This window comes from Halichoerus grypus, chromosome 3 (assembly GCF_964656455.1).
Source record: "Halichoerus grypus chromosome 3, mHalGry1.hap1.1, whole genome shotgun sequence".
Taxonomy (NCBI): Eukaryota; Metazoa; Chordata; class Mammalia; order Carnivora; family Phocidae; genus Halichoerus; species Halichoerus grypus.
In genome coordinates, this window is record NC_135714.1 from 70,437,477 (window position 1) to 70,450,530 (window position 13,054).

Here is a 13,054-nt window from a genome sequence, read left to right on the forward strand (position 1 = left end):
TGACCTGCTCATTAGGTGATAGGTAGGATGACCTTCTCCTAGAATGAACGATTTGGATTCTACTTTTACTCTTTGGCAGGAAGAGATTGCTTTTTCCTCGCACTGAATAGAATTCTTTAAATTGAAGCTACTTACTAAAGCTCTTGAGAAAGTTTGAGCAATTCCCTGAAGGTCAACATTTACTTATGTCTAATAGTGTTGAAATATTTACATTGACATGAGAAAAGATATTAGATAATACATTTTATTTAAAGAATGACTAAAGCACATGATCTATAGATAATAAATTCTTCATGGCATTTTGGAGTTTTCTCTGGAACATATACAAAGTATGCAGAATTATAAAACTACTATAAACTATAGAAGGATAGAAGTAGATAATCTTCTGATAAGTGTTTTAAGTATCCAGCATCATCTATAATAAGAAAAACCAGATTAAAATTTTAGTTTAAGACATTTCTGGAGGAATATCTGCTCCTATATTACTAGGTGATATTACCTCCATATTTGCTTTTCTTATATTTTAGGTATCAGGAATACGCTTGGAATACTTTTGTCTAAAGGAGATATTTAGCAAAATAGTAATAACATCCATTTACTGAGTATCTACATGATATCACTCAATCCTCAACAACAATCCTATGAAGTTAGGTGGTATTATTTCCATTTCACAGATGAAAATGATATTTAGAAAGATTGTCCCAAGGTTAATTCAGAAAGGGACAGAGCTGGGATTTGAATCCTGGTCTGCCTTGTTCCTAAACCTGTTCTGTATTGTGTTCCTTACTAAGGTGATAAAGCTTTTATGATTTGTTACTTTAAGCATGCTGTTTGGAAGATTATATATTACTTAAGGAGTACCCACATTATCCATAGTGATACAGTTAGAGTTTACGACTTGACTTTAGGGCCACGTGTGATGTAGCTAGCATTGTTGAAATTGAAATTTTGGCTCAGAGACAGTTTATTTGGTAATATCTTAAGGCTAAGTGGCAGCAACCAATATTTGTCTTGCTAGCAGGTGTTCTTAAGCTTTTGAAAGCATTTCAAACTCAAACGGAAGCATATGCTGAACTTACATAATAAGACCGTAATTATCTAAAACCTAAATATTTGGTAGCTAAAGAGGGCACTTGAAAATTCTAACCACTTTTAGAGGTTAAATGCTGTATTTTCTTACAGTATAAGAAATGGTGGTTGGTATTACACTCTAACATATTTGTGAAGTTTTAATAAACTGATTTAAAAATACATCCTTTGAAGAAAGCATTTAAATAGGTTAATTAATTACCTGCTTTCATCAGTACACTTTCATCGAACTATTAATTTATCAATATGGACATGACCTGAGACTATTAAACTCCTAAGATAAAAATATTTTTAAAATGTATAATAGTGCTTGAAAGATATTTGGAGATTTTACTCACTGTATATAACTTCTGACATAGTAGTAAGAGAATTATTTCTGCCAAAATAAACAATACAGATTATAGTTACTATATGAAGGTATTTTTTGCCATAATTTCTTCTTTGCTTCCACTCATGTCTCCCATCCTATGGTTATTTTACTGCTGGTGGATTAGTATTGGTATAATCATGTGTACTGGGAGGTAGAAAATAATGTGGTTCTGTTACACCGGAAGTGCTGATAAATTATATCTTCAACTGGGTTTTCTGCAACAAAGCGCTTAACTTCTCCCATCTGGCCTTTGATGGCCTGATACTAAGGAGCTCTAATTTGGGTAAGTCAGTTGGGTTTGACTCTGCCATATGTTTTTATGGTTCAGGAGAATTATCCTTACCTTTCCTGAGATTAAATGTCACTTGCTTTTATCAATAAAATCATAGAAATAAAGTCTTACCCCAATGAAACCCTAAAAAAAAAAACAAAAAAAAAACTCATTAGTCCATTAAATAGGTTTGTAGTTTATAATAGCTTAAAAATTAATATGAACTTACCCCAAGTTGGTTCAAAATAGAAGTGATTAACTATGAAAGAAGAAAAGTCAATGATCAGTGCTAGAGCTCTCAGTGGGTTTATTTTTTTTAACTTAGTCCACATATAAGCTAAAATATTTTCTATATGAAAATCTTTCTGGGGCGCCTGGGTGGCTCAGTTGGTTAAGCGACTGCCTTCGGCTCAGGTCATGATCCTGGAGTCCCAGGATCGAGTCCCACATCGGGTTCCCTGCTCAGCGGGGAGTCTACTTCTCCCTCTGGCCCTCCCCCTCTCATGCTCTCTCTCTCTCATTCTCTCTCTCAAATAAATAAATAAAATCTTTAAAAAAAAAAAAAAAAAGAAAATCTTTCTTTTTGTTGAAAAATTCCATTTTTAGTGCTTTATTTACATGATGTAAGATTTTAAAATGAATATACACTATCTAGATTTAAATTTCCTTAATTCAAAAAACTATTTCCTTGTAACTATTTTCTTGTAACTATATTCACTATATCTGAAAGATAGGAACTTGATGTGAATGGTTAAGAAACTCGCTGTGTACACATCCAGGCAAGTGCTATGTTTCTTAAATTATGCAAGCTCCCTATGTGAATGATACTTGAACCAAAATTTTAGGACAACTATGACTACTTTGCTTTGAGGGTCTGCTTAGACAACCCGTTTCACTGGAAAAGTCCTGCTTTGTAGCTTCCACAGGTCCTTCTGTTTTAACAGACTGGCAGCTTGCTCAAGGAATTGACCACTGAAAGAAGGCGAATCCCTCTATTTGCAGAGCTGTCCACCCCGGCACATATGCAAGAACATGTAAGCTAAACACTGTCCCAATTTTCTCTTAGGCAAGAGCGATACCTGACGTAGTGTTTGTTCTCTTAGGGGGCCTCTTCCTGCTTCCTGACTTAACTAGGATCACTGGGAGAAAAAAATTCTTATGACTATGAAGATGAGGCAATTCTATAAGTTATTCAGTCAGAATTCTTCCCACGATGGGTTGCGGCCAACAGCACTTTTTTTTTTTTTTTAAGATTTTATTAAGTGATCTCGCCACCCAACGTGGAGTTCGAACTCACGACCCCGAGATCAAGAGTCACACGCTCTACTGACTGAGCCAGCCAGATGCCCCAGCCAATAATACTTTTAAAAAGTTCAATAAAAGAAAGTATAAATAGGTATTAAGTGTTCAGATCTGGTAATCTGAATGAGTCCTGTGTCTGAGGAGTCAGTATTTTCACTGGAAGAGACTTTGGAGGTAAACTATACTTTTTCCCATGGTCACACAGCTAATTTAATTGTAAAAGTAAGATGAGAATCTAAGCTTTCTAACTGCAGGCCGGTGGTCTTTCAGCCATGTTTTGATGTAGAGGTGAACTTGCTATTTTTGTAATCATCAGTAATTAATCATGGAAGATAGTTTCCTAAAACATTTTTAGTTAGAAATATGCAAGAATTTTTATTGTTTGCCATTTGGAAATGGACTATAAGGTTGCTTAAACAGAGTGGATTGTGGGGAGAGCACTAGCACTTCAACTCAAGAGACTTAAGTTCTTATTGATTAGACTCAGAAGCTATTTGATCTCAAGGTTCTGGGACGCATAAATATTGCTCAAGATGGTTGGCTTTAAATAGTCTCGAATCCGAAAATTTTTACCTCAGGCACACAAATGATTTAGGTCTAAGTTCCTGACATTTGTACAAAATATGCATGTCCTTGATTCTAAGATACCACCAACTGTAAAATGTACCACTTAGTTAATGATTGCATTTTAAAGAAAAAGATCCCCTTAGAATAAATATATGTATCTGTTGTGAGGTTTGTCTTGATTTCAGAAAATGTTTAAGTACTAAAAGTATGTTTTTAGAGGAAATGGAATTTTTTAGTGTTTTCTTTTGTAAGTCCACTCAAGTATTTCTCCTGAGTTTTCATAAACTAAGATCCTGACTAACTTACTCTATCAATAAAGGGCCTCATTAAAAAGTTGAATTCATGCATTTCAGTTAAAAAAGTATTATCTGTTGGAATTTAGATTTGATAATTTTTAATGTATTATGTGTTTATACTAATGCCTTGTTAGTGAAGAAATAATCAAGTCTATTTCATTTCTCCTAAAGCAGTTTATTCTGTAAGTCTTTCAACTCTTCACTTTCACCCTCATCAGTGATGCTAGAGGTTGTTTTGTCAATTTATAGTTTGGATGAATTCAATAATGAATGTAGAACTGTCCACGTGCATTGAGATTGTTTTTTGGCTTTGAATTTAACGGCTGTGCTTTATTTTGTTTCCAAATGAATTAGACTAATAAAGATAGTAATTTTCGGGGCGCTTGGGTGCTCAGTCATTAAGCGTCTGCCTTCGGCTCAGGTCATGATCTCAGGGTACTGGGATCGAGCCCTGCATCAGGCTCCCTGCTCCGTGGGAAGCCTGCTTCTCCCTCTCCCACTCCCCCATGCTTGTGTTCCCTCTCTTGCTGTGTCTCTCTGTCAAATAAATAAATAAAATCTTAAAAAAAAAAAGCATAAAGATAGTAATTTTCATGATGAACTGGCCTATCTTATATAAGGAGTTCCATGTAACATTTTTATGAACTTTATACATTAACAGGGCAGATATATTTACCATTATAAGATCATTAAGTGTCAGGACCTAGAATAAAACGTAATAAAATAAGGAGTTGTAATTCAGCATTTTGTTTATCTTGTCTATGTTATACATTTTATATTAGCTTGATTAATGAAAACATGCTTTTTAGAATTCTTACATTTCTAAAATTATGTCATTAAGAATCATATTCACTAATATTTTAAGTAACTCCCCCTTTCCTCCCCTCCCCCCCCAAACCTACTATCTCTGGAAGCATATAGTCCACATTTTCTTTTGTGGTATCCAAACACAGCAGGGACTTTTTGAAAAGGTCATTAAACTTATGCCTACTAGGTTGGAAAAAAGACTATATTTTAGGATCAATTCTTTATGAAAGAAAACCTTAATAATGTCATTTCCTATCATTGTAATAGGAGTATCATTAAAAAATTTAGTTTTAATATGCTATAAAATACACAACTTATTTTTTGGTTTGTGACTCAATCAATCTCATCACATGTAATTGTCCTCCCATTCAGCAAAATCCTGTCAAAAGTAAAATTTAAATAATCCTTTTATAACATGACCATAATCTTAAATCCAGTTCAAAGGATTCCATTTCAGTAAGAATGCATTTTTCTCTCATTAATGGCAGATATAAGCATAAGATTTTAGAGGTGAAATGGACTTTATAAATCATTCATTTTCATTATTTTATAATCTAGAAGAAAGTAAGACTCAAAGGAATTCAAGATCACTCCAAAGTATGAAATGGCAGAGTTTGCATCCCTAGATTATTTGACTTCAAATGCTTTTTCTACTAGTTTCCTGGGTTCCTTCCACACGATCAAGGAAAGTTTCAGGTCTTAGGTAGTTCAGTTTGCAAGGGTATGTGAGATTTGTACATTAAATCACTCAAACCAGATAAAATACCAATAACTGAAGGTCCAAAAGAGAATGATGACTATTAATCCTTGGTATCAGGTTTCTCTCCAATTAAATCTAAAGAATTTTCAAATTTTTGTTTTGTATTCATTTAAATACTTTCTTAAAGGACATTTTAAGTATACTTACCTGATTTGGATCAAAAGGAAAAGGAAAAGGAAGAGGAATTGGAATCTACAAAAAAAGAGGGGGGAAAAGTGAATTGTGAATAAAACAAAATTTTGTTTTAGCTTTTTTTCTCATTAACTCATTTATCCATCCATCCATCCATCCTCCATCCAGTACTTATTGAGCAATTATATGCTCTCAAAGGAGCCCACTTTCTACTTGGTGGAGCTTCGATTCTAAGGGATTCTAAATTATTTTTTTCCCTCAAGAGGTATTCCTGTTTTTTTTTTTTTTTTTTTTGGCTTAATTAGTCAAATCGAAAGCCAAGGAATCTGTCTTATGTGCTTGATAGTTCTTGTGAATCTGCCAGTTTCTCTATAGTGGTTTATTCTTTGATTTTAATACTACTCTGCCATCTGGTGGAAGGAAGTTTCCATTTCAAATACTAGTGATTCTTTGTTGCCACACGGATTTACATAAGATGTTAACAGAGAAACTTAAATCTTACTGAATTTCAGCCAGAAAACGAAAAGGGAAACAATGCTCTAGCCTTGACTAGAACCAAAATTAGCAATTAATTAGCAATTAATGATAAATGCAAGTACTTAGAAATTCGGGATATGTGAAAACATTAAAGACTGTTCCATTGAGTACTGTAACTTCAGTGACAAATTTCCAAAAGCCTACTTAAAGTTGTGAAATAAACAGTTTGAAATTAAATACAAGCAAAAAGGTGTTTATTACATTTAGATATAAAACAAAAATCATACAAAACCATGTTTGTTTTCAAAGTAGGTGGTAGACAGGAAGTTAAGCAAGATTCTATTTTAAAATGTGTGTGAACTTTTCAAAATATCATTGCTTAAATACCGTCCAAATGTAACACATCTCCAGTCTGTGTTACCGCCTCATTGTCCTGATCCTTCGCCCAGATTGTCCTGATCCTTCGCCCAGATTGTCCTGATCCTTCGCCCAGACTGTCCTGTCGTTCTCAGGTGCGTCCCACACACTTGCAGTTCCCTGCAGCGCCCCGCCCACTCCTCAGCCCTTGGGACCGGGCTCCAATCACGTCTCCTCTGTGAATGAAGTCTTTGATCACGGCCCAAGTCAACTTTGTATTTACATCTAGAAACACTGATCAACTTATATTTTTACATTTACAGATTTCTCTCTCATCCGATTGTGAACTTATCTCATAGTTTTTGTATTTCCAGCCCTCACTAGAGACCCTACCATGCAGTAGACACTCAGTAAATATTAATCGAATGAATGTTATCTGTCTGTATGAGTGTAAGTATTACATAGAGAGTGAAGGAAATTCTATTATGTATTTAGCACTCTTCTGGCCTTTATTTACAAATGTTACAAGAATCTAGATATTAGAAGACATTGGAGAGCAACTAACAGGAAGAGTAAACTAATTATATTGTTTCACCTGTGAGAAAAAGTTACAGAGAGCTGGAAAAAAAAAAAAGCAGCAAGATGATTTAGAAAAAGGTATTGAAAGAGGTATTTTCTTCATGAAGAGCACCTAGGCTCACCACAGTCAAAGGAATTCAGTATGAACACCTTTTTGATGGCAACTGGAAGAAGTCACTGATTATTCAGAGGGGGAAATCCTCCGGCCCCTTGTCACATTCCACCACAGGCTATGCGGGGCGGGGGTGTGAAGAGCTGATGCCTGGCAACCTCTTAAAGCCTCATATTTGGGTATGAAAATCTGGGAAATTTAATAGCCATCATCTAAGTAATACATATGTTTTGTAATTTGAGATTCCTCAAACCCATGTTTACCAAGGGCAGTTGGGGAGGCGGAGGTGCGGGAAACAGGATCTGAGGAAAAAATGGTGGTCCTGGTGGTGGGTAAAAGCCAAATCTCTGTAAAAAGAAACATGACGTCAGTTATTTCAGACAACTGTAAACTTTAAAAATGATGAGCACCGTATTTGAAAATACAACGAGAAGTTTACCTGTTCACTGGTACTTCCTCCAAATTGTTCAAGCTTGTAAAACAACAACAGCAACAAGGTGAAGCAACATATGCCAATACAGTATTTGTTACAAAGAGATCTTATGAGACTAGGTAACAGGCCACTATTCGGCAGTACGCCCACCAGTGGTGCACCTTCACTTCTTCTTTTTTTTTTAAGATTTTATTTATTTATTTGACAGAGAGAGACAGCAAGAGAGGGAACACAAGCAGGGGGAGTGGGAGAGGGAGAAGCAGGCTTTCCGTGGAGCGGGGAGCCCGATGCGGGGCTCAATCCCAGGACCCTGGGATCATGACCTGAGCCGAAGGCAGACGCTTAATGACTGAGCCACCCAGGCGCCCCTGTACCTTCACTTCTGAAATGAAAAGCGTTGCCTATCGAATGGGGAAATGTCGAATTAATTTTGTTCAGTGATTTAGAAGGTGTACTTTTTGCCTTTAAACTTACTTCGGAATAATGTTTTCATTTACATTTCTTAAGAGTAATGACATGTTGCATGCCTCTTTGTCTTCGAATCAACAGTATTCTCAATTTAGTTCTCAGTGTTTAGAAGTTCAAAGTGAAGGGAGTATAGTACTGTAAATTTAAATTTTGTACCCCCAAACACAAATTTTGAAAGCTCCCTCACTTTGAAAGCTCCTTGGTTACAAAACGTGCAGAAAAGAGGATTTCTTGTCTACTGGGTGTCCTACTTATTCAGATTGTAGCTGATACAGATGACACTCCTAGATCCCATTGGTATAGATGCGGAAGGCATGGCTGTAGTCAACGTGAGATGGACTGGGGTAAAGATATCATAAATGAAACTCAATTCAAACTGCATACTTAGGACTTAGGTCACTGTGGAAGAGGAGTTCCATCTGGCTAAATTTATTTGAGAGCTTCCTATTTTCCAGTCAGGATTCTTATGTGCTTCAGATGTATTTTTGTTATCTTTGCACTACTCTGAGGTCATTCTTATGACTCATTTTACAGACTGAGAAGCCATGGGTCAGCTCCTTGCTCAAGGTCACCCAGTTAGCAGATGGCACGTGGGACTGAGATTCGTCCTGGGAAGACTACTGGGTGAGGACAAGTGATAAATTCCTGATTCTACAACTTTCCTGGACTCTACCTTTCTCTTTTGTGAAATGAAAAGATACAGGAAAGGCTTCCTAGCCCAGAAATACTGTCTCCAGAATGGAAATGGAGTGGACAATGGAGGAGGTGTACTCACAGGGATGGGCAGAGCAGTGGCAATGCTCACAAGGCCAGCCAAGAGGAGAAATTGCATTCTGAAGGAAGAGTCTGGAATTGAAGGGTTAGAAGATCATTTTTAGTTTTTTCTAAGTCCTATTTCTGTTGTAAATAGGCTGTTTACTTAGAGCTGTTGAAATAGTGGTCAAGCTAAATTCTGCCTCCAGATTTAGGTTTTGTAAGCCTAGAACAGTGCTTTAAAAAACTTTGAATGCCTTCAGGCAAGACATACATTCTTGGGCTCATAACATTGCATATAATTCCTACTCTTCCTTATAATCTCACAGTTTAACCTATAGCTGTTTGGTCCCTGAAGTTATTTGAATTTGTGACCTCTACCCACCAATCTTTAAACACCAGTGTTGCATCATGCTTAGTATTGGGGACATATCACCACTGGCTCAAATGAGATTTCTTCTTTTTTTTAATATTTTATTTATTTGAGAGAAAATGAGCAGTGGGGAGGGAGGGAGGGAGAGAGGGAGAGAAAGAGAGAGAGAGAGAGAGAAGCAGATTCCCCACTGAGCAGAAAGCCCGATGCAGGGCTCGAACCCAGGACCCTGGGATCATGTCCTGGGCCGAAGGCAGATGCTTAACCCAGGTACCCCTCAAATGAGATTTCTTATATAATATACAAATAAATCCACCTCAAGCTTCTACCCACATGAGACTTACTAGACTTTCACATAGTCTGGATGCTGTTACTGACAATTATAATTTCTCAAGAAGAAAACGATAGGGGAAAAATCTTGTAAGGCACAGTGGATTGGTAGAGAATAGCACAATACTAGTAAATATGAGTAAATTCAAAAAAGGAAATCAGTGTGGTCTTTACTGGCCAGCAGATTCTGAAAGCAAGCATTTTTATGGTCTTAAATCACATTTAATTCAAATTAACTTACCATGTGGGTTTCAAACCAAACCACTGTACTCTGGAATTGAATTTTGAAAGAAAATCAAATTCATCACATTCTTAATAAGACTTGTCACCAGCATCTGAAGCAAGGTATAATCTCTTTATAAAAGTCACTCTTCAACTATTTTATATATATTTTAAACTCAACTATCACTTATCTTCATGCTATTTTACTTTGCCTGAATTAGGCAACTTATCTACCTTTCTCTTCTTTTTCAGGTTTCTCCTTTGGATTTTCTTCCTTCAGGATCGAAACCCTTGAATTTTCTTCTTTGATAAGTGGGCTTGCTAGAAATCATAAATTACCCAACACAAGAAAATTTTACCTTCTTTTACCTAGTGCAATAGAATCAGCCCAGAATATACCGTATGTCTTTTTAATTACCTTTGCTTCAAATGGCCCTCGGAGCGAAGAAGTCAAGGAGCAGTGTGATCTTCTAGAATCTGTATGCCCATCTAGTATTTAAGCCATATTACTAATGCCTTTATGGTCATGGGCAATATGAGTCACAAGATTTAAAGCTAAACTGAATAAATGGTTTCAGACTAGAAGTCGAACTTTTTCTAAAGTATCTCACACAGAGATAGGGCTTAAAGACTGATGACTGAGAAAATAACTTCATCTCCTTGGTTGGGATTAGAGCAATGTCTTTATTACAAACAAACCACAATTAAAAATTGTGACTACCAAGAATATTAAAGTACATCCACAATATATCATCTAGGGCAGCAATATACAAGGGAGACTTAGTGGACAGAAAATTTAAGGTTCTAAAATTTTCTATTATTAAATAATATTTATCATTCCAAAATGAACTTATTTTCAAATAAAACATTTTAATAAACAGGTAGTGTCTTTATAATTAAAATCACTTTTCACTATTCTAAAACATTTAAAATGGTAATTTAGTTCTAATTAATACCTCCAAATATAATTTCACTGTTCCTAACAAATTCATAAATTTATAACTAATTAGTTAAGACTTCTCATGACATTTCTTTGCAGCTACAAATAAAAACATTCTGAATTTTGGATTAATTTCTAAAATTATTTCCCTAGTTGGAAAAAATTATATATAATACTTAGATTTTGATTATTCAAATTGAACTTAATTATTTAGAAATGACTGGTGTGATATGATCTGGTTAAGAAGTGACTCACAGGGCGCCTGGGTGGCTCAGTCGTTAAGCGTCTGCCTTCGGCTCAGGTCATGATCCCAGGGTCCTGGGATCGAGTCCCACATCGGGCTCCCTGCTCGGCAGGAAGCCTGCTTCTCCCTCTTCCACTCCCCCTGCTTGTGTTCCTGCTCTCGCTATCTCTCTCTCTGTTAAATAAATAAATAAAATCTTTAAAAAAAAAAAAAAAAAAGAAGTGACTCACAGAGCTAAGAAAATAGGTAATACAATTTTGAAGTTAATCAGAGAAAATTATTCTGATAAAAAGCAAACTTTTCCATAAGTTCCTTCAGATGAAATTCCTTGGGGCACATTCTCTCAGTGACTACAACAGACAAAGCTCTTAACCACAACAACACATTTTTGATTATTTGAAAAAATAAAGATAATTGCATTGATATCTTTCAGATAGGAAAATATGTAACAAAAACATTTTATTTTCTTTTAAATATTGTTAAATAGAATATAGAAGGTGACAGGTTCTTTTATGCCTTAGTTCAGACCTTGGAAAAAGCTCTATTATGGTTTCTTATTATTTTTGCAATCTAGCCTTTACTGGATTGTTATCAAAGAAGAAAGTTCAAATGAAAACACAAATTTTCTCTTATGACTGATTTCTTGCTATCAATTTACAGTAGTAATATTTATCTCTGACCACCTTGGACATTAAGACACTTCAGAGCTTTCTACTGTCTATGTTATCTTTATATTACTTTTATTTTGAGGACGTGAAATGTGTAGAAATTTTGCAAGGCCCCCCTTCTCCCAACACACATGGACAGCTGCACAACAATTAGAATTAGTTGTATTGAGGAGTGCATAGTCATCCATATATTAAATTGAATTTAGTAGAAAGCACTTGAATTTATTTATTTTTTCTGTTTAAATTTACATTACGACAAAGGACATTAATAAGCATCTACTATTTAGCAACTGAATATTTGTTTCCCATAGGAAACATCTCCCCCAACCACACTCACACTTTTTTTTTTCTTTTTAAAAGTAGTAGGATCTAGGAAGCACAATTATAATTTGATTTGAAGTGTGAGTCCTGAGTTGGTCTTTCACATAGAGTTATTTAAATAAATGACTGGAAATAAGCTTGAGTAAGCATTTAGATTTTTATTAGGACGTTAAGATACTGAAAATAATACACATTAACAACAAAAGAGCATTATTCCATTTTCTTGAAGTGTACATGATAATATGAACAAAATGTAGTATTTTCTTCAAGTTTTATAATTAGTAAGTATCTCATAAATGGATGCAGAGAGTGATGAGTTAAACTCCTATTCACAAATAGTACACAGTATTTTGCATATGTTGACTTTATTTAAAGTTTTATTACCGAAGTTAATGTTAAATGCTTGGTGCATACACTGTTAGCAAGCAATTACTCTCATTGTCTTCTCAGACATGCAAACATTTTACTAAATATAAATCTACAAGTATTGTGGCTGCATATAATTTCAGGAGTGGTCAGAAACACAGGAGGATGCTGGAATGTATGAGTTCTTTCAAATCATAATTCAAAACAGGAGATTTTCATCTATGTCTTCTGTAAAAAAACAAAGCAAAACACACTTTTAGAAAATAGCCAGAGTAGTAATATAAACAAATAATGTCAGAGCTGGGGGATTAGAGAAACCATCTAATAAGACTGTAGGATGGTTCTCAACCCTGGTAGGGCATCAGCATCACCTGTGAAGCTTTAAAAAGATACCGTATGGTTTCACTTATATGCGGAATCTAAAAAACAAAACAAATGAACAAACAAAAAGCAGGATAGAGAACAAACTGATGGTTGCCAGAGTGGAGGGGGTGGGGAGATGGGCAAAATGGGTGAAGGAGGGTGGGAGATACAGGCCTCCAGTTATGGGACGAATAAGTCACAGGGATAAAAGGTACAGTGTAAGGAATATAGTCAGTGGTATTGTAATAGCTCTGTATGGTGACAGATGGTAGCTACACTGTGGTGAGCATAATGGTAACATATAGACTTGTTGAATCCCTATATTGCACACCTGAAACTAACGTAACATTATGAGTCAACTGTATTGCAATTTAAAAAAAAAAAAAACAGATACACCCTCAGGCCATACCCCTGGCCTCCTGAATCAGAACTTTCAGGGATGGGACAATGGCAT

At 35.5% G+C, this 13,054-nt stretch overlaps 2 protein-coding genes across 5 annotated transcripts in view; both read right to left on the minus strand.

The window, feature by feature from the left end:
* Positions 1-169: 169 nt before the first annotated feature.
* SCPPPQ1 (secretory calcium-binding phosphoprotein proline-glutamine rich 1) lies at positions 170-8,863 on the minus strand. The gene is made up of 7 exons (XM_078068937.1): positions 8,796-8,863; positions 7,559-7,591; positions 7,383-7,466; positions 5,610-5,654; positions 4,572-4,598; positions 1,960-1,989; positions 170-1,874 (listed from the first exon to the last, which is right to left on the minus strand). Exons 1-7 carry the CDS (start codon positions 8,850-8,852, stop codon positions 1,821-1,823), a joined length of 330 nt encoding a protein of 109 aa, XP_077925063.1. The 5' UTR covers positions 8,853-8,863; the 3' UTR covers positions 170-1,820.
* A 3,146-nt stretch (positions 8,864-12,009) lies between these two features.
* Positions 12,010-13,054, minus strand: part of SPARCL1 (SPARC like 1) — a 51,694-nt gene continuing 50,649 nt past the window's right edge. For all 4 annotated transcript variants that reach the window (XM_036096718.2, XM_036096719.2, XM_036096720.2 and 1 more), the window contains one exon: positions 12,010-12,465. In XM_036096718.2, coding sequence (XP_035952611.1) covers positions 12,437-12,465 — 29 coding nt within the window. In that variant the 3' untranslated portion in view covers positions 12,010-12,436. The remainder of the gene's footprint in view (positions 12,466-13,054) is intronic.